This window comes from Anabrus simplex, chromosome 3 (assembly GCF_040414725.1).
Source record: "Anabrus simplex isolate iqAnaSimp1 chromosome 3, ASM4041472v1, whole genome shotgun sequence".
NCBI classification, from domain to species: Eukaryota; Metazoa; Arthropoda; class Insecta; order Orthoptera; family Tettigoniidae; genus Anabrus; species Anabrus simplex.
In genome coordinates, this window is record NC_090267.1 from 467,087,475 (window position 1) to 467,111,591 (window position 24,117).

At 38.4% G+C, this 24,117-nt stretch overlaps 1 protein-coding gene across 9 annotated transcripts in view; it reads left to right on the plus strand.

The window, feature by feature from the left end:
* The window catches only part of LOC136866529 (uncharacterized), a 300,340-nt gene that overhangs the window by 204,594 nt on the left and 71,629 nt on the right, over positions 1 to 24,117 (plus strand). For all 9 annotated transcript variants that reach the window (XM_067143584.2, XM_067143577.2, XM_067143580.2 and 6 more), the window contains 2 exons: positions 3,254 to 3,516; positions 13,368 to 13,466. In XM_067143584.2, coding sequence (XP_066999685.1) covers positions 3,254 to 3,516; positions 13,368 to 13,466 — 362 coding nt within the window. The remainder of the gene's footprint in view (positions 1 to 3,253; positions 3,517 to 13,367; positions 13,467 to 24,117) is intronic.

Here is a 24,117-nt window from a genome sequence, read left to right on the forward strand (position 1 = left end):
AAGACAAAAGGAAAACAAGATCATCTCACAAAATACCTAAAACACAAACAAGACACCATGCCGCCCAAAACACAACCTGCAACTAAAAACACAAAACACAAAGGAAGTATCAATAAAATACCACTCTCGGAAAGCTCTGGAGAAGAGGATTCCGCAGTCGACGTACAAGACCAAGGAAATGATATTAAGGGTATGTTTGCTGAAATATTATTAGAATTAAGAAATCTGAGAAAACAAAGTGAAGACTTCCAACAAGAAACAAGAGAAGAAATTTTACGCATAAAGAACGAAATCGGAAAAAGGGACGAATACTATGAAAAAGTAAACGATGCATTAGAACAGAAAATCAACAATGCAAACAACAAAACACAAGAAAAGATAAACGCACTAACAGAAAGAATAAATATTCTAGAAGAACGAGAAGAACAGAGGGCAAAAAGAGAAAAGAGAAACAATATAGTGATCAAGAGCAAAGAACTATCTTGTGAAGAAGGCAGAAAAGACGAACTGAAGGACAAAATCAATAAAATAATAGACAGAGTAGAAGCAGGAGTGACAGCAAGTAATACAACCTACGTGGGCAAGGACAAAAATAATAGAGGGATAGTGAAGGTCAGTTTTGAACACTTTTCTGACAAATTAAAAATTGTCAAAAACAAACACAGACTAAGGGGACAAGATATCTACATAGATGATGACCTCACCAGAAATGAGAGAGCAATCCAAGCATCGCTCAGACAGAAAGCTAAGGAAGAAAGGGACAAGGGTAACAGTGATGTGAAGGTGGGTTACCAGAAAATAATGCTGAACGGCCAATGGATACACTGGGATGATATAAATAAAAAAAACGGGGGAAAGTAAAATTGCAAACCTCAGAGCACAAACAGTCAACACGCAACCAGGACGAATTAATACTAGCTACGTTGAACGTTAGAACCCTAAGAACTGAAGACAAGGAACTGGAACTCCAAAATGCACTCAAGAACATAAAATTCGATATTCTGGGCCTCAGCGAAGTCAGACAATACGGCGAAGATATAATAGAAAAAGAAAATGGCAACATTTTTAGCTACATAGGAGAAACAAGAGGACAAAAAGGTGTAGGTTTCATAATTAAAAGCCATTTGAAACAGAATATACAGGAAATAAGAGGAATCTCAGAGAGGATCATGGTATTATCCCTAATAATAACAAACATCAAAATCACAATAATCCAGGTATACGCACCCACAGAGGCAAGCACAGAAGAAGAAATCGAAGAATTCTACACGCTTCTAGAAGACACTCTAACAGACTACAAAGCACACCGAACATTCGTAATTGGTGACTTCAACAGCAAAGTAGGGAAAAAGGAATACGAAGACGAAGAACCCATGGGACTTTATGGATATGGAACAAGAAATGAAAGGGGAGACAGACTCATACAGTTTGCACTAGGACAAAGATTAAAAATTGTAAACACCTTCTACAAGAAACACCCGGAAAGTAAATGGACGTGGATCGCTCCGAATGGAAAAACCAAAAATGAAATAGACTACATCCTAGCTGATAGCCTAGAAGTTGTAAAAGACATCCAAGTAATCAATGGTCTAAAATTCGATACAGACCACAGAATGGTCCGACTGAAAATGAGAATAAAGAAGGAAAAGAGACGCTACTTCAACAAGACCACCCCAAACCCCGAAAGTACAGATCGAACAGAATACACAAAAGCACTACAACACAACCTCCAAGAGCTTAGTCAACAAACAGACCTGAAGGCACAACAATATTATACAGAGCTCGTAAACTGCATATCCCTCTCAGTCAAGCAATCTTCGACACCGGGAAACAGAAGAAGAAATAGAATAAAATTAAAGGATAGTACTAAAAGACTGATCGAAGAAAGAGAACGTCTGAAACCACAAGCCAAAGAAAATGAACGCACAAAGCTGGAATATACAAAAATCAATAAACAAACGAAAAGGGAAATCCGAAAAGACATCAGAGACCACAACACGGAAGTAGTCAAAGAAATCATGGAAAATACAAAATCAATGAAGAAGATTCGAAAGGAATTAACTCCGGACAAACATTGGATACTGGGAGTGAAAGACAGTAATGGTAAAAGACAAGCCAAGAGAGAACAGATAGTGACACAAGCGACAGAATTCTACAGGAAATTATATACAAGTAATTCCCAAAATGGCACACAGTGTCATAAGACGCCAAAAGAGGACATTGAGGAAGGAATACCACCCATTCTTCCCAGTGAAGTAAGAGCAGCCATAAGGGAAGCAAAGAATGCAAAATCCCCAGGCGATGATGGAATCTACAATGAATTCCTGAAATGGGGTGAAGAAGACATAACCCCATTCATCACTACGCTATTTAACAAGATACTCGAATCAGAAGACATACCAAGGGAGATTAATCTAAATGAACTCAAATGTACTGTTCCAAAAGAGTCAAAGTACGCAAAAGTGAAATAACGAAAATTATTGGTGTAATAGGCAGCCCATTGGATGATTATTAAGAACCCATGCATAGTTTACAAAAAGGATTGAAATATGAGGAAAGTAGTAGTAGTAGCAACAACAATACTGAAGGAAGCGCTAATAATAAGACACAGCATGTCATTGACGTAGCCAAGAAGAGGGGCATGACGTGGCAAAAATAGGACTGCAACCATTTGGACCCATGCAAATGACAGAGCAAAAACCTTGCAGTAAATGCTGGAGTAGAGACAAAGGAGGACATCATTAAGGTAAGTTCCAGATTTCAAGTCCCTAAGTATTAAACAGAAATAAATATTCTTAATTCTTTGAGTGTGATTTGATAGAATCTGATGATGTTCTTTGTAGAATGAAAGATGTCATTCTTTGTTTAGTCTGTATTTTTATTTTATTTTTTATTTTATTATTTTTTATTCCTTTTATTCCTTGTTCAATAATGTTGTGGTGTTTATTTTGTTTTTTTGCCAGGTATGTCATCGTATAATATTTAACTTGTGTGTTCGACAGACTGAAAAGCTTTTTAAGTGACGTATAGTAAGTTGGTACTTTTTTGGTTTGAGGATATCCTTCTCCAATACGTATGTAGTAGAATACCAATAAATTCTTCTCCAGAATGTATTTAAAGAATGCTATCACCAGCTAAATCATGTTCTCTCTTTCCAAATATTTCACTGCTGAAGGAAATCATAGTTATAATATTTTGTATAGTAGTAAAACTAATTTCCGTATGAATGGAGATGGAGTGTTCTTTGCATTAGGTTCGAGGAGGTTTCCTAAGCACCCATGAAGCAGCAGTAACATCGATTGCAGCAAGCAACAGGACTCCAGAAGGAGAAAGACATAACCTGAACCCAGCTGCTACCAAGTTATTTGATACTTCTAACGTTCCAGTGTTACAACCTAAGATTGACATGTCCCAATTGCACCAGTCTCGAGTGGGTCTCCTGTCTCAGGCCTTGATGCTTACAATCATCGTGGGTTTTCTCTTCAGTGAAACTCTTTCTGAGTTTTGGAAGAAGAAGTATGTATACATCATAAAATTAGTTTTGTTGTTTTCATACAAATTTATTTTCTGACCTTACTTGCAGTTGGGCTAGAAATGGGTTTTCTTAATTACTTGAAAATAATAGTACACTAGAACCTCGTTTATCTGGCCCTCATTAATCCAGATCTCCAGTTTATCCGGATCTAAAATTTAAAAAAATATTTTTACTTTTACAGTATTTCTTTTCCGGGGTCAATTCTTCCTAAGTGTCTTTTATGCCAAGGATAGTTAAGAACAGGAATTGGAAGTAAGTCGGCCGCAGTCTATCAAAGATACCGCCCCGGCATTAGCCTGGAATTGAGAATGGGAAACCGTGGACTCTTCTGAGTTCCTCGACACATTTGCACACATTCCTGGATGCTCGGATGTAGATGTGAACGACGTAAATGACTGGTTGAAAAATTACTATAATTCAGGCTACGGCATAATAACAGATGAATAAATGATTGCCCCTTGTTCCTTGGCAGGTAATGACGAGAGTAGTGATGGTGAATTCGATAATGAAACCGGCGGTCGATCAGAAGAAACAATGACTTGTGGGGATGCAACAATGCAGCTGGACAAACTTATGATCTATTTATAATCCCAGACTGAAACGAAACCACACTGGCAGATTTGATGTTAGTAAAACGTCTTTGTGATTGTGCTGCACGCAAAGGCTATACAAATGTAAAACAGAAAGCTCACACATTATTTTAGTGCATAAAATGTAGTCGTAAATGTAAGAAAAGTGTTCTTATATTTTTTGTACAATTGAAAAAGGTATTACTGTACAACTTAGGTTAATACTAGCTGACCCGACAGACGTCGATCTGTCAAAAATAAATGACAATGGAACGAACTGCAATTCTGTTTGTACTGCATGCACGCAAAATCAGAATAATGCAAATGACTACATTATCAACATCAAATGAGTTAATTTTCTACTGCTGCCAAAAGTTAGTACTCTAACAAACTACTGGAAAATAGTGTTTTCATTACCTGCAATATTAATATCTTGATTGTGAATAAGGAAATGCTCAAATAGATCACAGTAAATCACTACACAGAAATTACCCTGATTGACTGCAACGTAAATGGGAACTGTTCAGCAGATCTTCAAACCCCTCAGAGAGTCATAATTATCCCCCGTTGCAAATCAAGTAATTTGATAAGTTGATGGCGTGAAGATAATGTGGCTAAAGTTACCCCTCTTTCTTCGTAGGAATTAACTATTATAGAAAACACTGATTCCAATGAACACTATGAAGATATTTTTCATTGTAAAGCTTTAAGGTACACGATATTTTTTGTTTGATTGCCTGGCGCGTAAACAAACAAGTTGATGGTTTTCCAACACGGGAGCAGGCAACATATAATTGGTCATGCGAGAAACATGGGTTTTCAAGATTAATGCTGCAAACACTCAATGACTGCCCCAGGACTGCCTGGAGAGTGTATGTTTGGGAGATCTGTACCGGCAATCAAGGCAGACAGACAGACAGCCTGCCTCATGCGTGAAACCAAAATCCAAGGAGATATTCTTCCTGTCACAAACTGAGAACTAAGCGAAATAAGAACTTGGGGTTTGTTTGTTTTAAAAATAACTACCATATCTGAAGACCATTTGCCTCGCTTTGACCCCCCCCATGCAAATCCAATAGCAAAGAAGTTGGCCAGCGACTGACTTTTTTGGGCCTGCACATAAAAATATCTGAACATGACTGAAAAGAAACACAAATAGTGCATGTTCTTATCATTTAAATGTAAAAACAAACTTATCCACGTCGAGCTGAAATGATACTTTACCAGCAATGATAAAATTACAAATATAGTGAATATAAAATAGGAGTTATGACATGATAAGTTCTATGCAATGAAGATTTTGAATTTGAGGTAACATTCCATTATATTAACATTTTCACACTCAATTATTTTGTAAATTTTTTTTTGTTAACAGCATCAAATGTGGCTTGAAATTTTGTACGCAATCCGATATTCACCCATTTTAACCGATAACATTCAGATTTACGGGCATTTGGCAAATGCGATGGATTAGAGGAGGACAGCGCTAAGGGCAAACGTGGGAGAAGGAAAGAGAGACGAACAGTTTGAATGGAAAAGGAGAAATGGGGTTTTTGCATTTTTTCTGTCATTTTTTCAATTTTTCTCTTCGTAAAAACTTTACTCGGACTTCGATGAATCTTTGAAAAAAAGAACTAGCCGAATTGGTCCAGCCGTTCCTGAGTTTTGCACTTAGCAACACATTTAGCGATTCATTTTTATTTATATAGATATTGTATAACATGTACTGTATTTGTTTTTTTAGTTTTTCCGGATTTTTGACAATCCGGATTAGTTGCAGTCCCACTTCATCCGGATAAACGAGGTTCTTGTGTATATTATTTTTGGCCAACCAAAGACCATGTTTGTCCATGTTCTGTATCTTTTGCCCAGTTCTCCTGCATACATATTCTGTGTTCTTTCCTCTCCCCAGTCCTTGTCATTCAGTTTCAGATTTTCTTGGAAACCTCTGTGATTGAAGTTTGTCAATAATAATAATAATAATAATAATAATAATAATAATAATAATAATATAATTATCATCATCTCTCAGATTGAAGAAATAGTGGGCTGATAGGAAGTAAAAAAAAATCCTTTGTATAATTGACTAGTGGTCCAATGTAGGCCATAAAGTAAAATTTTAAAAAAATTAAAATTCCTCAACAGCTTCTACATTGGAGAAGATGGACTTCAGTACAGTGTGAGATGATGGAGAAGGCAACCCAGTTGGGGATTAATAATGAATAAAATGTATCAAGAGCAGCTATAGCATCTATTCCTGTATAAGGGCGGCTTGGCCGCTTCTGAACCCAGGTTAGGATCAGCTGTAAATTACAAGATACTACCCCAGTTGGTAAAATCCAGGGCCAGTCACAATCTGTTCTTAACAGATAATGGGATTCTGGGGGCATTGTACTGTCATGTTGGGATCACTCGGAGGATCCCTTGCCTTGTAACATAGGACAAAGAAGAAACCTTTCTTTGGGATGATGAACGTGAACATCCTTTTGAGAGCTGGTAAGCATTTAAAGGTGGTCAATGAATTGGAGAAATATCAAATCAGGATCCTTACAGTACAAGAGACAAAGATTTCTTTCAATCGTTACAGATGTCATTGTGATTTGTATCGACAGATATGAGTTACAAAATACTTTGTTTTTCTCGTGACTTGTTACAATTGGTCAGTACATGTTGTGGTTTGTTTTAAGCAATTATCAGCTGTTAGTAATTAATGGTGAAGTATAATCATTCTTATACAAACTAAAAGACCTCCATTAAAAATATACATTACAACATTTGAACCATCAGGAAAAAATGAAAATCTACAACCTGTTTTCCAGTCATTGACCAGGTCAGGGATGTAATGAATGAGGCATATATAGGCTGTTAGTACGATGGGGTCGCCACTCCCAGAGTGATATACACAGGATGAAGCAAAATTCGTGCACTCGGGCGTCGCAGCGCGACTCCTCACATGCCATTTAAAGATAAAAATGTCATGATGTTCCGTATTGAAATGTATCGCAAATTGTAATAATAAATAAGGTAGTTCAACCGATTTATTTGTATTGAATAGGTTGAACTACCTTATTTATTATTTCAATTTAATCCTCACATGCCAACAATAAAAAAATGTCTCACAAAAGTTCGTCCTTCGAGTATATCCGGCAGAAAAAGGGCGTTGAAGAGTGGCAATCTGGCAACACCGTAACCATATGTAGGGTAACTACCTCTGCCAGCACATATTATTCGTGCTGTACAGTTCTTGCAGTGGGAAGAATTTTGGGTTAGCATGCAGGAGGTCGAGGGGTCGATCCTGGTTGAAGCGTATGTTTTTTATTTCGTAAATGTAGTTCAGGTGGTATGGTATCTGGCAACTTAATCATCAACAGCGATTACAGAGGGTCCTCTAGAAACCATTTGCACTTACATACTACGTTCCTAGAAATGGACGAACAATTGTCGGCGTGAATTTATTTGCACCACTTCATATACTAGATGCGAACCCTGTTTTCTTTGTACCCTCCTCCAATGGTCTCGTAGATTAGTCTTCTTCTTAATCTGTTTACCCTCCAGGGTCGGTTTATCCCTCGGACTCAGCGAGGGATCCCACCTCTACCGCCTCAAGGGCAGTGTCCTGGAGCTCTCAACTCTGGGTTGGGGGATACAACTGGGGAGGATGACCAGTACCTCGCCCAGGCGGCCTCACCTGCTATGCTGAACAGGGGTCTTGCGGGGGATGGGAAGATTGGAAGGGATAGACAAGGAAGAGGGAAGGAAGCAGCCGTGGCCTTAAGTTAGGTACCATCCTGGCATTTGCCTGGAGGAGAAGTGAGAAACCATGGAAAACCACATCCAGGATGGCTGAGGTGGGAATCGAACCCACCTCTACCCAGTTGACCTCCCGAGGCTGAGTGTACCCCGTTCCAGCCCTCGTACCACTTTTCAAATTTCGTGCCAGAGCTGGGAATCGAACCCGAGCCTCCAGGGGTGGCAGCTAATCACACTAACTACTACACCACAGAGGTGGACCTCACAGATTAGTACCAACTGTTATTCTTGTCTCGTTTAGGCTCATTACATTTCGTTAGGGCCTTACATTACCAGTAGGCCTAGCAAAGTATTTGTGTTCAGCGGTACAAAATGTTGTAAATGTAGGATACATGTGACCTAAGGTACGGTGTCTTACTGTATTACAGTATGTAATGTCCGATGGAAATTAGCAAATAAAAAATTGCGCCTCAACCCAGGATTGAACCCTTGACCTCCTGCATGCCAACCCAAAACTATATCCACTGCACCAACTGTACAGCACGGATAATATTTGGTGACAGAGGTACTTACCGTACATGTGGTTACAGTGTTGCCAGATTGCCACTCTTTAACGTTGTTTTTCTGCCTGATATACTCGCAGGACGAACTTTTGTGAGGGACATTTTTTTAATTGCTGGCATGTGAGGAGTTGCACTGCGACGCCCGAGTGTGTGAATTTCGCTTCATCCTGTATAAATGACTGATAGATGTTATGAAATGAGAATGGAGAGTGTTGCTGGAATGAAAGATGACAGGGAAAACCAGAGTACTCGGAGATAAACCTGTCCCGCCTCCGCCTTGTCCAGCACATATCTCACATGGAGTGACCTGGATTTGAACCACGGTATCCAGCGGCGAGAGGTCGACGTGCTGCCGTCAGAGCTACGGAGGCTCATTGAACCATCATGAGGATCCTTAAAATTAGTGTTTCATGAAAAATGTGGAATGTCATCTCAAAATCAATACACATCAAAATAATTTATCTTTCTTAAGAATTCTTAAAATTAATGTCTCTTAAAAAGGAATCTCATGTTAAAAACGCTGCATGTTTAAATATACTTTAGCCCCATTCCATTGAACAGCACTCGTTCTTTAACTTCAAACCGCATGAAAATGTACATCTCCTTTTGTATTAACCCATTGAGCCCTGCATATTTGTTGGTTTGAAACTGCACTGGAGCTGGGATTATTTTGGAGGAGATATAGTGTTGCTTCATATCATGAGAAATTTCTTACTTACAAGACCACTGAAGATTTAAATATACATGAAAATAAATAGCTTTCATACCACGAACTGCGGAACAAGGAATACATTAAAATAATTTTATTTTATTAGCATCGCAGGTCCGTACTCGGTCCGCCTGCTGAGCTGTAACACAGTCTTCTCCTTGCACTTCCTCTTAGATTTCCACATCTATTTATTTTTCAGGATCATTGCTCACACTATTACTTATATTACTACTAATTTCATTGAAAAATGACATTCCTAATCATCATTACTTTCTAAAAGGGGTTATATATCGGTAAATTTCAGTTGTTTACTGGCAGCCATCTTGTTTACAACCGAATCTCAAAATCTAGAGATAGCCCACTAAAAAACTAATATTACCAAGCACACTATCAATATACTGTATATTGGCAAAGAGCATGTAACATTGCAAAAAAAAAAAAAAAATAGTCCCTACACAAATCACAACTGCAACTCACTCTGCCATCTCTTGATGAAAATTTGAATTATATAGTAAAGTAAGACAACAGAACAGTTCCGTGGTCCAGCATTTGGTCCACCAAGACGAAGCACGGAACGGTTCTGTGGCTCGGGGTCAATGAGTTAATTAAACAAGTGTTTATGATTTAACAGAGAATTCTTGCACTTGTCATCATATTTGATGACGATGCTTGTTGTTTAAAGAGGCCTAACATCTAGGTCATTGGCCCAGATCACCATATTTATGTGCAGTATTTTTAACATAGGCTGGCCTTGCGATGTAGGGGTAGCATGCTTGCCTCTTACCTGGAACCCCTGGGTTCGATTTCCGGCCAGGTCAGGAATTTTTACCTGGATTTGAGAGCTGATTCAAGGTCCACTCAGCCTATGTGATTATAATTGAGGAACTATCTGATGGTAAATAGTAAACAGAGTGGCTAGCAGTTCCAACTTCTACAACCTCGTGAGACATCTACTTTCGGATAACAGAGTACCCATGAGAACCAAGATGACTCTGCATAAGTCATACTTTGTGCCCAGTCTAGAAACATGTCCACTGAAAGAGGGAGAAGTTGGCAAATTGCAAGCATGTGAAATGAAGTTTCTACAAACTGCCCCCCCCCCCACACACACACAAATCCACTCGCAAGGGCCATGTGAAGAAAAATGATATCAGAATGGAACTGGAAGTGAGCTCGGTTGAAGAGAAGCTAAGGACTTCAAGACAAACATTTTATGGACATGTAAAGTGAATGCCGGACACAAGAACACCACGTGCATGCCTAGAAAGAACAGTTGAAGGAAGAATGCCAGTGAGAAGACCTAGGAAGAGAGATGGCTACACCAACTGAGAGATGATGTGGAGAGAAGAGGAGGGATTTGGCAGTCAGTGATGAGAGAGGAGGCATTTCTGGACAGACAAAGATGGCTAAGAGTTGTTCACCCCCACCCTACCTGGCACGCTAGAGTGGTTCTATGATGATGATGATGATCTGACAGTGAGATGGCGGCCCCAGTCTAGAAAGCCAAGAATAACGGCCATAAGGGTTCGTGTTGACCACACGACACCTAGTAATCTGCAGGCCTTCGGGCTGAGCAGCGGTCACTTGGTAGGCCCTGGCCCTTTCAGCGCTGTTGCACCATGGGGTTTATTTTTAATATGACATTTTCTATGACACAATTTTAAGAATTTTTAATGTATTTTTTTAATTTATAGGAGAACGATTTTTTTTTTTACCATTGTCAGCTGATGATAGCTTGAAACAAGCCGAAACATTTACTAACCAATTGTAACTCATCACGGGTAAAACAAGCACTGATTAGGTTGACCTTATATAACAAATTATTTTGTAACTAAGATTTTCCAGATGAAATATCTACAATGGGTAACTCCAGGATACCAAAAGGATTACTGGCTATCAGGGAATATAGAGCAGGTAATTTAAAAAAAATCTCCACCCATTTTAGGAACTGCCTTCTTTGTTCATAAATGTATACATCTGACTTTTTAATTGTTAATTCAGCCTATCCTATAAACAAAACAAAACCCTATGGTGCAGCAGCCCCGCAGCGACTGCTGCTCAACCTGAGGGAGGGGCTACAGATTACAAGGTGCCGTGTGGTTGGTACGACAAATCCTCTCTGCTGTTATTTTTGGCTTCTTAGACTGGGGTCACTATCTCACGGTCAAATAACTCTTAATTATTCTAATCATGTAAGCTGGGTGGGCCTCGAACCAGCCATAGGATGACTGAAAGGGGTCCCAGAAGCTCTCGACTTGGGAGCATGAATCCTGGCATTGCTTCCACATATGCCAGCCCCCTTGCTTTCATCTATCCTAGCGAACTTCCCTTGGTCAACTCATGTTCTTTCCTGACCCCGACAGTATTAGGTTCGTGAGGTCTAGGAAGTTTCCCACCTTCATGCCATTCGTGGCCGTTGTTTTTCCTTAGCCGATATCTTCATTTTTCAAAGTGTTGGGTCCCTTCCATTTTTTCTCTCCCTTTAGTGTTCGTAGAGGATTGTTTCCCAGTTGTTCTTCCTCTTAAATAATCGCCACCACCAGCTGTCGGATTCAAGTGAAAATTGCTGACCTGGCCAGGAATTGAATGTGAGGCTTCTTGGTAATAGGCATGCATGTTACCCCTGCACCGCAGGGCTGGCACCAATCTACCCTGTACAAATAAAATTTTCAGATTTACTCTCAGAAGATCTAATGAAGTTATAAGAAATTTATCTTTACTGTTTTTTCAGACAACTTTGACATATATTTACATTTGTTAATACCAAAAACCAAACCCCATGGCACTACAGCCCTTGAAGGGCCTTGGCCTACCAAGCGACCGCTGCTCAGTCCGAAGGCCTGCAGATTACTAGGTGTCATGTGGTCAGTACAACGAATCCTCTCGGTCGTTATTCTTGGCTTTCTAGACTGGGGCCGCTATCTCACCGTCAGATAGCTCCTCAATTCTAATCACGTAGGCTGAGTGGACCTCGAACCAGCCCACAGGTCCAGGTAAAAATCCCTGACCTGGCCAGGAATCGAACCCGGGGCCTCCAGGTAAGAGGCAGGCACGCTACCCCTACACCACGGGGCTGGCTTTGTTAATACCACTGCAGAATAACATTTTGGCATATGTACATTAATGATGCATGGCAGAGAAAGAAATTTGTTATTATTTTAAAGTTTAATTCTCTTCCATTACCACAAATCTGATAAACTTACCTTTCACCAGTATACTCAGCAATGAGGGAAGCCCACCTACGGTATGTAAAGATAGCCATATATGACTTATGTTTATTCTTGTCTCTCCATCCAAAGAACAAGCTCGGGATAGAAAATTATGAGAAAAACTTTAACGTACTGACCCTGTGAAGAAGATAAGATTGTTAAAATAAGGCAAAATGTTTTATTTGACAGTTGTTGTATATTTCTTAATATCTCATTAAATATCCGATTGTAAATAAAACTTAAGCAAGAAGGTTAGCAAAGTGAAATATGTATGTATAGAAAACAGCTGGAGAGTAGTAACTTACATTTACAAATGGGAGGTTATACTGGAACAAAAGATGTATGAGGACAGAAGGAGATGGCAAGCGCTTGTACACCACACCTGGGAAAATGGAGTTGGTTGGGAAATGATGATGATGAACCCTAGCCTGAGGGGGATAGATTTTAAACCATGGGGATAGTATTGAACAGTATACGTTTCTGTTGCAATGTTAAGTGAGAGAGCAAGAAGGGGGAATAAGAGCCAAGTGGATGGAAAGAACGATCAGGTATTTTATGTTCAGGTCAGTTTTTTCTTTAAATGTGAACATAGTATGTTAGGGCAAGAGGTTGGAAAAATCCTGTAATATTTATACCCATCTACTTTTCAACATTGATCACCACAGTTCTTACTCGATTCTCCACTGATGAACGCTGCAGTAAATTATTTTGGACTTTTGTTATGTGCTCTCTATGATGCTTGTACTTATTAAACATGCTTTATCTACATAAGCTTTCCTGGTAAGTTACTGCTCTCCAGCTGTTTCCTAAGCTCAATTGCAGATAATATTGGTATAGGATATTAGTTTTGAGAATTCCAGTTTAAACCAAAGTGCATGAAAGGTTGTTCTAAGTCTGAAATGCTCTTGGTGGTAAATTCATGTTTCATATCTGTGCATCTCTTCTTAACTTCATTGGTTTTCTTACTGTGAATTTTAGAAGACCTAGTTTGAAAAAAAAATCTTGATGTACTTTCATCTGACTTGATTTCAGAGTTCCCTTGTACAGCCGCAACTGGCATGACATTGTGTTCCGTGTTGTGGAAATTGGAGTTGCTTTATGGTTCCCATGTGTTCTCTGGAATTGTATGAGGTTAGTATTTATTGCTCTCAAATTACCGTTTCAGTTGGACTGGATTTTCTAAATTATTTATTTATTTATAGTACATGTTAAAATTGACCCTCACCAATACCAAATCAAAAGTGAAGTTTAGGGGTGAAACATCAGACACATTTGAAATAAAAACTGGACTACGGCAGGGAGATGGGCTCTCACCACTATTATTTAACTGTGCTCTAGAAATGGTAATGAGGGAATGGTTTAGAAAATGTCCCCCCAAAATAAAGATTGGCCGAAAAATCAAAACAAATTGCCTGGGTTTTGCTGACTATTTAGCATTACTAGCAGTGGACATAAAAGAAGCAAAAACCCAGATATCAGAACTTCAAAACATTGCAAATAAAATTGGCCTCAAAATATCATTTGAAAAAACAGAAATTATGCCCCAAAAACCAACACAGCTAAAAGAAGTCACCATAAATGGTAATAAAATCAAAATAGTAACTCAGTTTAAATATCTTGTAGAAGTAATAACGCATAACTTAAATGAAAAAGTCTCAATCCAAGTAAGAACAAATAGATTAGCTAAAGCACAAAAATTAACATGGGATATCTACAAAAAGAAATGTTTATCAATAAATACAAAAATAAAACACTACAACACAGTTATAAAACCGGAAGCTACATATGCAGCAGAAACACTCTTTTACCAGAATAAACAATCAAAGATTGACAGACTTCAGAAAATTGAAAGGAGGATTGGAAGAACCTGCATCAACAAAAAATACCAGAAAGATGGACAGTGGCGGTTAATACCTAACAAAGTCGTGTACAAAGAGCTAGAACCCATTACGGATACTATGTGTAAGAGGAGACTGGGATTCTTTGGACATATCATGAGGATGCAGGATTCGAGACTTCTGAAACAACTAGTACAACACAATCTCGTCTCAAAAAATACCACAACAGGATGTAAATGGATCAGAGAAGTAAGAGAGGATCTGAAGGAAATAGGCCTTACAACAGAAGACACCACAAATAAGATAAAATTGAATACAAAACTCAAGAATACAAACCTCCGCTTTACCCTTACACAAAACAAACCAACAACACGTACATTTTCAACTGAGGAAAGGGCACGAAGATCAGAGCGTCTGAAGAAGTAATGGGAGGACCGCAAAGCCCGAACAATCCCTTCAAAGAGACCTGAACAACGGACTGACTAAAGTGATCCTATGTGGTCATAAAAGAAGAAGAAGTAGTACGGCTTTTAGTACCGAGGTTGTTCAAGGACATGTTCGGCTTGCCTGCTGCAGGCCTTTCTATTGATGCCCATAGGCGAATTGTGTGTCTGGATGTGGGATGATGATTAGATGATAGGGAGAGAGTAAAACAGTGTCGACACGTAGCCTACTCCTGTTGAATAACATCAAGGGGTCTTCTCAGAGCTTTACATCTCCATCCGATGGACGAATCGCCATCTACAGCATATTCCCTCACTCCATATGAGTACTGCAGAGAAGTTTGGAATTTATTCCAGGGTTTTGGCACACAATCTAGTGATCAGTGGGACATATGAGTCCAGCCCCATAGTTGGGCGACGAAAATGGGACGTATTGTCTATAAGTAAATTAAACGTGGTGAAAATATAAGGGGCCTAACTGTTACATTATTTATAATATGCGCTGTCAATATAGTTCATCCTACGGCTTCATCATAAATCCATTACAAACAACATGTATGTACATCATGAATCATAATTACATCAAAATTATCGTTAGGTAGGGTGTCGTAATAGAGGGAAAATGCGAATTTATTCAGGATGAAGACACCGTTTTCGTTGATTCAGAATACGAAGATGGCGTTGAGGAGAGGACAACATCACAAAAAACTGCGTACACGGAGATGAGGTCAACGAACATAACCTGTCTTGTGATGGCCGAGGAAGACCCTGTAAGTCAGTGGAAGATTATGATTCTGAATCATTGTTGGACATGCATTAAAAAATAAAGGAACAAGGACCTATGTACGCTGTACGGAAGTATGACGACTTGGAGACAAATTTATGAAATCGTCAACCACGTTGAACACAATGGAGAAATTAGGAAAGGTGCAATGGTTCGAGCTTATGTGAAAGAAGAGTTCACCAAGGCAAGGATGCGTTTTATATTGTACCGGGAACTGTTCCAGGCCGGTACATTATTTTATAATTGCCGGAATATTTGGAAAAGGGACGGCAGAAATATGTTCGTATGCCATGACATCTTGTGCGAGCCCAATACAAAGTTCCTCGTGGCGAGCTGGACACGTCACGAGCAAGGAACCTGCGGATGACGTCACTGCCACATGTTGCACGCCTTTCTCTCGAATGTACTGGAAGAAAAATTTCTAACTTTTCATCCGATAAAGACACGGAAATGAGACATACATCATCGTGTAGCTCATGTTCTGAACGTAAACGTATGTTAATTTCAATAGAATCCGTCGCGGCATTCAAGAGATATAAGCGAGAAAGGAATCGCACTTCCCCCAGTGACGTGGCAAGCAACCTTGGGTCATACGGAATATAAGCAGCAGACAAGACCGTAGCTATTCAGTTCGCATTCTACACAGCTGGCTCGCATGTCATGCTGCATGCGACGAGTCGAACTCGGTATTCATACTGCCGGACATCGTAATACTTAGATAATTTTGACGGCAAGTTGACACTTAGTTTCTGTGAATACCAGTGAGTAACTTATAAATTGTTGGACTTGCAATTTGTCAGACATTCAAACTTAGGAAATTAACGTGTGTATAACATCAGAGTCATAAGACTTATAATATTTCACCAATATTTGAACTTGACAAATATCTTAATTTTCGTGTGAATAACCATAACAAACTTGAAGTTAGCATGGCTACTTTAAGCTGTAATGATCTTGGACTGTTTCAACTCCGAATACCGTGAGTATAGGTCGCAACACATTGACTATTTTGGAGTTTTATCAAAGCCTAGAACACTTTAATTTGTGACGAAAGACTGTTCGCGTATCGTCATAACAGACTGTACCATTTAAAACAACCTGTGTGGATAGACTGTATAATGAACTTCGTAATTCAGTGATATTGTGGCATATAGGACTCATACATGAATACTTGTAGAACTGTGATAGTGAGAAGGAACATCACAAGATATTACTAGAGAGAGCCATTTATTTATTTCTTTGCTGTGAAAATGAGCCATGATAAACTGTGCTTCGAATGAAAGTTATTTTTGACAATACGAACAGTGTGCAGTAAGTGTCAAGATGAGCTGTGCAGGGAAGTGTATTTTCTCATTATCGCATTTTACGATAATAGACAGTGCTCAGACGTATTTCTCATCCAGTGAATGGTGATTATTTATGAAACTGTGATAATCAGTTCTAACAGTGCAAAATCAAATGCACATTTTCAACGTAGTCAGTTGGACTTTCTCGTGTTAAAGCTACTCTTAGTAACATGAGAAATCCTGACTCGAGACGACGGAGATCAACGACATGTTACATGTTACACTGCTTATTGTTTAAAGGGGCCTAACATCTAAGGTCATCGGCTCAAATTTGGTTACTTAAAAAGGACCAGTGAAAAGTTAGACTTCCACTACCTGTTTCAGCTTAAAAAGACCTTCACAAATATGTAAAAATGAAATCGAAATTCGCCGTCCGACTTCGTACCGTTCCCTCGTAAGAGCTAGAACCCATTACAGATACTATTGCGTAAGAGGAGACTGGGATTCTTTGGAATATCATGAGGATGCAGGATTCGAGACTTCTGAAACAAGTAGTATAACGTAATCTCGTCTCAAAAAATACCACAACAGGATGTAAATGGATCAGAGAAGTAAGAGGATATCTGAAGGAAATAGGGCTCACAACAGAAGACACCACAAATAAGATAAAATTGAATACAAAACTCAAGAATACCGCTTTACCGTTACACAGACAGACAGCACGCATATTTTCAACCGAGGAAAGGGTACGAAGATCGGAGCATCTGAAGAAGTACTGGGAGGATCGCAAAGCCCGAACAATCCCTTCAAAGAGACCTGAACGATGGACTGACTAAAGTGATCCTATGTGGTCATAAAAGGAGGAGGAATGTGGAGGATTTCTAACTATCAAAAAATAAACTTAAATATAGGAAGGCTGGTTTATTTATATAAACATTGTTGGACACAATGGACATTTTTGAAGATAAGATGAGAAGAATGGCGGTCTTTTGTAACAACAATCGCGTATCTAAACAATGACCTTTAAAATGATAACATGTCCGTAATTACAATTACATTTACAAATATTTAATCGTTAGTCCATTTGAAATTTTGTATAGTCTGACATTGACTCTGTAGCCGCAATCGAGATAATTACGCCTACCCAAACTATAATAATTATGAAAATAATAAAATGATAATATTGATAAAAATGAACTCGGAAATAATAAAATAACACGGGCGGTGATTACACATCAAAACATGGATTATGATGGTAGATAATACGCAAAATCAAACCCTATGCAAGGGGAAACTTACAGGCCAAAAATTAACTAAGAGAGGATTGTGGAAATGTGAAGGGACCCTATTGAGGTCCATGAGAAGGCATGTCGTTATGGGGAAGAAAAGGTTCTCAGGAATCACCCTCTAGCTCAACTACATTAAAATTAACAAAACAAACATTATAAGAAACAAAGTTAAATGACAGAGCAGTTGATACTTACAGTAACTCACAAACCAAGGATGTTTAAAACACTTTAACAAAATACAGATCCACGAAACCGAAATCAAGGCATAATAGAGATACTTAACTAACTTAGTGAGAAACTCGGTTTAACATGGAAAGGTGATGCTGCATTACAATGTATAGTTTAAAACAAATGTAGGAGAAAGAATTGAAATTACGAACAACTGGAATCTAGGGCAGTCACGTTGAATTTAAAACATCGAAAATTACATTAGCGAGAAAACACCGAAACACAAAAGAATTAAATAAAATCAAACATAATCAGAAAAGAATAGAAATCGCACTTACCAAGGAAAGGCAGAAGTTCCCGAGGGGAACTAGGCCCCGAACGCGAACGCTCGCTAGAGCGGTCGGATTGAAAATGACGCCAAGAACTCTCATCGTACTCCCGAAGCCGGCAGAAGACCGGAATTGGCCAGATCATAAACAACCAATCGGATATAATTTCCACTAGATTCCAGTTCTTTTCGCCAATTGGAAAGCCCGTTCTTTTGGCCAATCCAATTGTATGACCATATATGGTCATTTCCTGACTTGCTGAAGCAAGAGGAATTGCATCCCCTCAACTCTCCATGTGCAGTACCCACTGGTCCAAAAGTTATGTACCGCATGTGTTTAAAGCACACTGTTACAATTTTTGACATACCAAAATATCATATAATAATAAAATTTAAAAATTTTCAATAAATTTTTCAAGTTAAAATGCCCCAAATGTCTTTTCTTCACACTTCCTGACATTAATTTAAATGATACTCATAAAATACAACTACAGTACATAAAATTTCAATACAAAATCCCTTCAGAAATAATTTTCGTATCTTGCAATGTTCATTTACAGTTCCATATATCTTGCTGTTTCCCTAAATTACGTTTTTAAAAAATTATTACATACATATTCAAAATAATATTTTCTCCCAGTTACATAAAAAAATTCCAGCAGCGTCCAGCGTTCTTATTTCTTCATTTTTCACAATACAAAAATATTAGACAAAAATGAAATCCTGCTGTTCTTTCTTGATGACACAGCTGTTACTTCTTCCCCTCCTTGAAGCTCGAGCTAAGCTTGAGAAAAAAAAAATATATATAGATATATATATACTTAAACTTTACTGAGGGCGTTGTGACCACACTACATCCGACACTTTACATCACAACGCTTTCGTTCTCTTCAGGAACGTCTATACAGGTAAAAAACAGGAAATCACAAGTAGAGTGTTTTTATCGCTGTCAAACGAAGGCGCTGGCCGTGGCCGATGTCAACGATCTCCATCCATATTGCAGTCCCACCTTTGCTCTCTTACAGCTTCATCACAGCCCACCAGCTTAGTGAACTGGCCCATAATAGGCGAAGGTTGCTGGCGCAGCACTGCCTACTGCCGCCATCAGAAACACCTTCCCATTCCACCATCGGATATTAGTAGCCACTAGGTACATTGCAGGCTCCAGACAGACACCATACGTTGAACAGGGGCCATGGTATTACGGTCACTGGAACATAAGTAGACACAGCAGAAATGTCGAACTGAAGAAATAAGGCCTGTGGCCTGAACTATTTGAAGAACTAGAGGTTGAGTTTCAAGGGTGGGTTTTTATTGCTTTTTTGGTAACAAATAACACTCTGTAGGGAGGTCCTCTCCCACAGTTCTGGGATATCCCAGCCCCCTTGGCAAGTGCTATTTCAGAATTTAGGAAAATATTAAAAGACAAAAACAAAATCTGCCAGAGTTTACCCTAGTACCAAAAACATTACAAAAATCCCTAACTATGCACATTGATAAAATTCTAATCTTACCCCAAAATGCATAACATTAAAGTATACCTAATATGGTCACAAACGACCATCCTATTACAACTAATATTCCTAATTAAACGATGAAATCCAGGAATTTGCCGGCCAGACTTTTACCCAAAGTTTTGCTTATAACTAAATAATTCCCTTATAACTAATAAACTAAGTTACCATGTGCATTCATAATCACCCAACATTACGAAAAGAACAAAACAAATAAAAGGAAAAATTTAGGATGTTGCAAGAGAACTCAAAACAGAGAAATAACTACTTAATTACGTTAGCTTGCAACCATATTCAATGAACGGAGGCTAGTAAGTCGCCATTCATTTACCATGAAATGTACTCATTAAATTTTTTGCATAGATGAAACTCACCTTATGTATCGCATGTTACACCAGTCAAATTAAGGCGCAATTAAGCCAGGAATACCAAATCGAAATCGCATCACTTTACCCACGAACAGAAAATCCCACATGAAACTATAAAATAATTCACGAGTGCTCATATAGAAATCCAATCCACTGATATAAGCAATAAAAAGATACAAGAAACATCTTCATACCAGAGATTATCAGATAACGGCATAGCACACAAGACTACCGAGCCCATCTGTCCTCCGACACATGACATCACCAAAATACACAAGACACAAGTGCGATGACCCCTGAATCAGCATAACCAACCAATGGTAAAAGGCATACATGACCTCAACACTCATGAAGCTTACTCAGCCCACAAGATCCCGTACTCTGGCAAACTGAGTAAATAAATTTAGAAGGCACGAAACTAACAACAAAGGAAATTTTAACACCGAGAAAATCGAATAAAACCAAACAACAGGAAAATAAATTGACTGGGCTTAGCTAAATCGAGACACCTCCAAAATTTCACTAGTGACGAATTTAGAATAACAGAAACGAAAATCTTGATACCTGCAGACCTTCTATAAATTTAACGGAAATTTGTCACCTAATATAGGGCCAAAGATCATAGAAGAATCTCACATCAGATACATCCGATTTCAAACATGTCACGAGCACAAGTGCAGATCTGTAACCCATCAAAATTTGCCAAAATGGCCTCAGCCTGACGCTAGACTATTAATATGGTGAGCACGTTTCACCCTATGAGACTATCACAGTCAACATAGACCCTTCCTAGCAAGTATAGGAACACACGAGTAAATAAATATACGTGACAAGGGAACAGACACTTACACGATGGAAAAGCACAATAAGACAATAGGAAATTTTCACTCGGATTCAGCAATCCCTAAATCTGATTGACGAATTTAGTAACTGCCTGGGAATCGCTCAAAATAGTCCCATACCTACTCAGAAATGAACCCAGAACCAGCAAAAGACCAAAAACAACACCACATGACCAGAAATTTAAATACATACTGAGCTAAAATACGACATTAAAAAAAAAATTTTTTAGAAGATTGCACATGTAGAATACTGCCAAATAAAACACGAGCTTTGCAAACAGAAAACACTCAAAGAAATGGCCGAAAATTATGAACTTTAACCTCAAAATTATTGCCGAAAATTTACGGAAACAGAAATTTCAGAAAACTTAATGAGACATCATGCTAAAATTAACCAAAACACAATGATCAATCTGACAATTCACACTATAATTTACGTAGTCTGGAAGAACAAGCGGAACACGACACAAGATAACTTTAGTATGTAGGGTGTGCACAACTCGCAGTGGGTCAAACGCTCAGCTGTTTTCAACAGACACTACAGCTGTTCGAGAGATAAACATGAATTCAGACACGGAAATACAGTACTTAGCATGATTTCACGACGTAGTTTAAAGCAATGGGAATTACACAGATGTTACAATCCGAACACGGATCGAAGAAACTACCGTAAATTAACTACCACACATTGAAATTTATCACCAAAGACTTAATTTACAACACGGCACATGCAATGTGATACTATAACTTTACCAAAAACATGTGGTCAGCGGAAGGCCGGCCACCAACGAAAATCTAATGAAAAATTAACAGCGAAACAAAAAAATTTGTTACAGATAGTGACTTGCCATTTCCTCCAACCGTTAATTACAAGGTGAAACACAGCAACACAGACTGCACATCGCGGCACGAAAAACACGTGGTGTGTAGAACTCGAGCAAGAATCGTGAAAAACCAAAAACAGGAATTAAGAATACACACGTAACAATTACAACCTATAAAGGCTGGTCTCCACTGATTAACATTTAACAACATGTTAAAAGTGTTAAATGTTAACTTGTGACACCATCAGCATGTTAAATGTCAAATACTGTTTCACTTAACATTGTGTCCACACTTAATAAAAATGTTGAATTTAACATCCTTTGTTTATATACGGGTAGTTCTTCATATCAATTTGTCATACATTTAGGTGATGTCTAGTATTTTTAAATAATAATAATAATAATAATAATTCTAATAATAACAATCGTATGGCCTCAGCTACCGTGTGCAGACATTTCAATTTGACGCCATCTGGCTGTCTGCTCGTCAATTTCGATGTTCCGTTTTACTCTAGGCCCCCACTAGATGGCAGACCGAGTAAACCGAAACTCTCTTTTTAAATAAGGACAGTGGACTCAGATGAAGAGGAATTGGCCTTTGTTATTGCCACTGTTGCTTCTTGTTATGATTTAGAAATGCAGTTTTATTAGGCACTTTTCCTCCCCTCACTCTGCTCATTGCTTCGAAAGCAAACCACTTTGAAGTATAAACTTCGCTCCGGACTACCGAATTTGCTGAAATTTCTGCAATTCTTGACTGTACTGGGAGTGGAAGGACGCTATTATTTATTTTATTTTATTTTTGATTTACTCACGGGAACAATTACAGATATTTTCGAGTTTCTGGAAACTGTCTGCTTTCTTCGCTTTATATCTGTATTCCTCCTTTCTATTATATCATTAAGTCCAGAGTAATCTCCTTGCTCTACTCCATTTCTGACTGTACATTTTAGTATAGTGCAGAGATAACGACACACGTGCGCGTACTGTATTTGTAGCTTATAACAAAGAGAATGAGTGTTGCGGAGTGTTGTAATTATAATCCTACTTCGTGAGGAGCACGTCGTTTGCGTCGTTTAGGCTATGCGTTGGCATGGAAACAGTATGGAAGTTGCCGAGGCTGTGCCTACATCGCACGAACAAGGAATTGACTTGACATGTTTTCCACTTGGAGCGGAAAACACGCCAACATGTTAAAAGTGTTAACTCAACATTCTGAGTTAACATGCAAAGTCAATTGGAAGACACAATCACAATATACATGTCAACTGTAACATGTTAAATTTAACATGTTGGTGTTAAGTGTTAAACAGTGGAGACCGGCCTTAAAAGAAACATGTTAAGAACATATTCAAAATTAAGATCTAAAAATAATTTTGCAAAAGTTAGCCAAGAATGGTTATCGTGAAACTCCCCTACATCCATAACACACGATTTGCTACCAATCTAACGTTGATCGAGGAAATACACGCCTACACGAATAAAATAATATTAATACAAAAAAAAAAAATAACAATAAAACTGAACCCGAAAAATAATAAAATAACAGATGTTACACATCAAAACATGGAAATACGACAGTAGATAATAAATACGCAAAATCAAACCATATGCAAGGGGAAACTTACGGGCCTAAAAATGACAACTAAGAAAGGATTGTGGAAACGTGAAGGGGACCTATTGAGGTCCATGAAAAGGTATGCCTTTATGGGGAAGAAAAGGTTCTCAAGAATCGCCCTCTAGCTCAACTATATTAAAATTAACAAAACAAACATTAGAAGAAACAAAGTTAAATGACAGAGCAGTTGATACTTAACTCACAAAGCAAGGATGTTTAAAAGACTTTAACAAAATACAGATCCACGAAACAGAAATCAAGACATAATCGAGATACTTAAGTAACTTAGTGAGAAACTCGATTAAACATAGAAAGGTTATGCTGCATTACTATGTATAGTTTAAAACAAATGTAGGAGAAAGAATTGAAATTACGGACAACGGGAATCTAGGGCAAACTCAGACACGTTGAATTTAAAACATCGAAAATTACATTTATCACCGAAGACTTAATTTAGAACACGGCACACGCAATGTGATA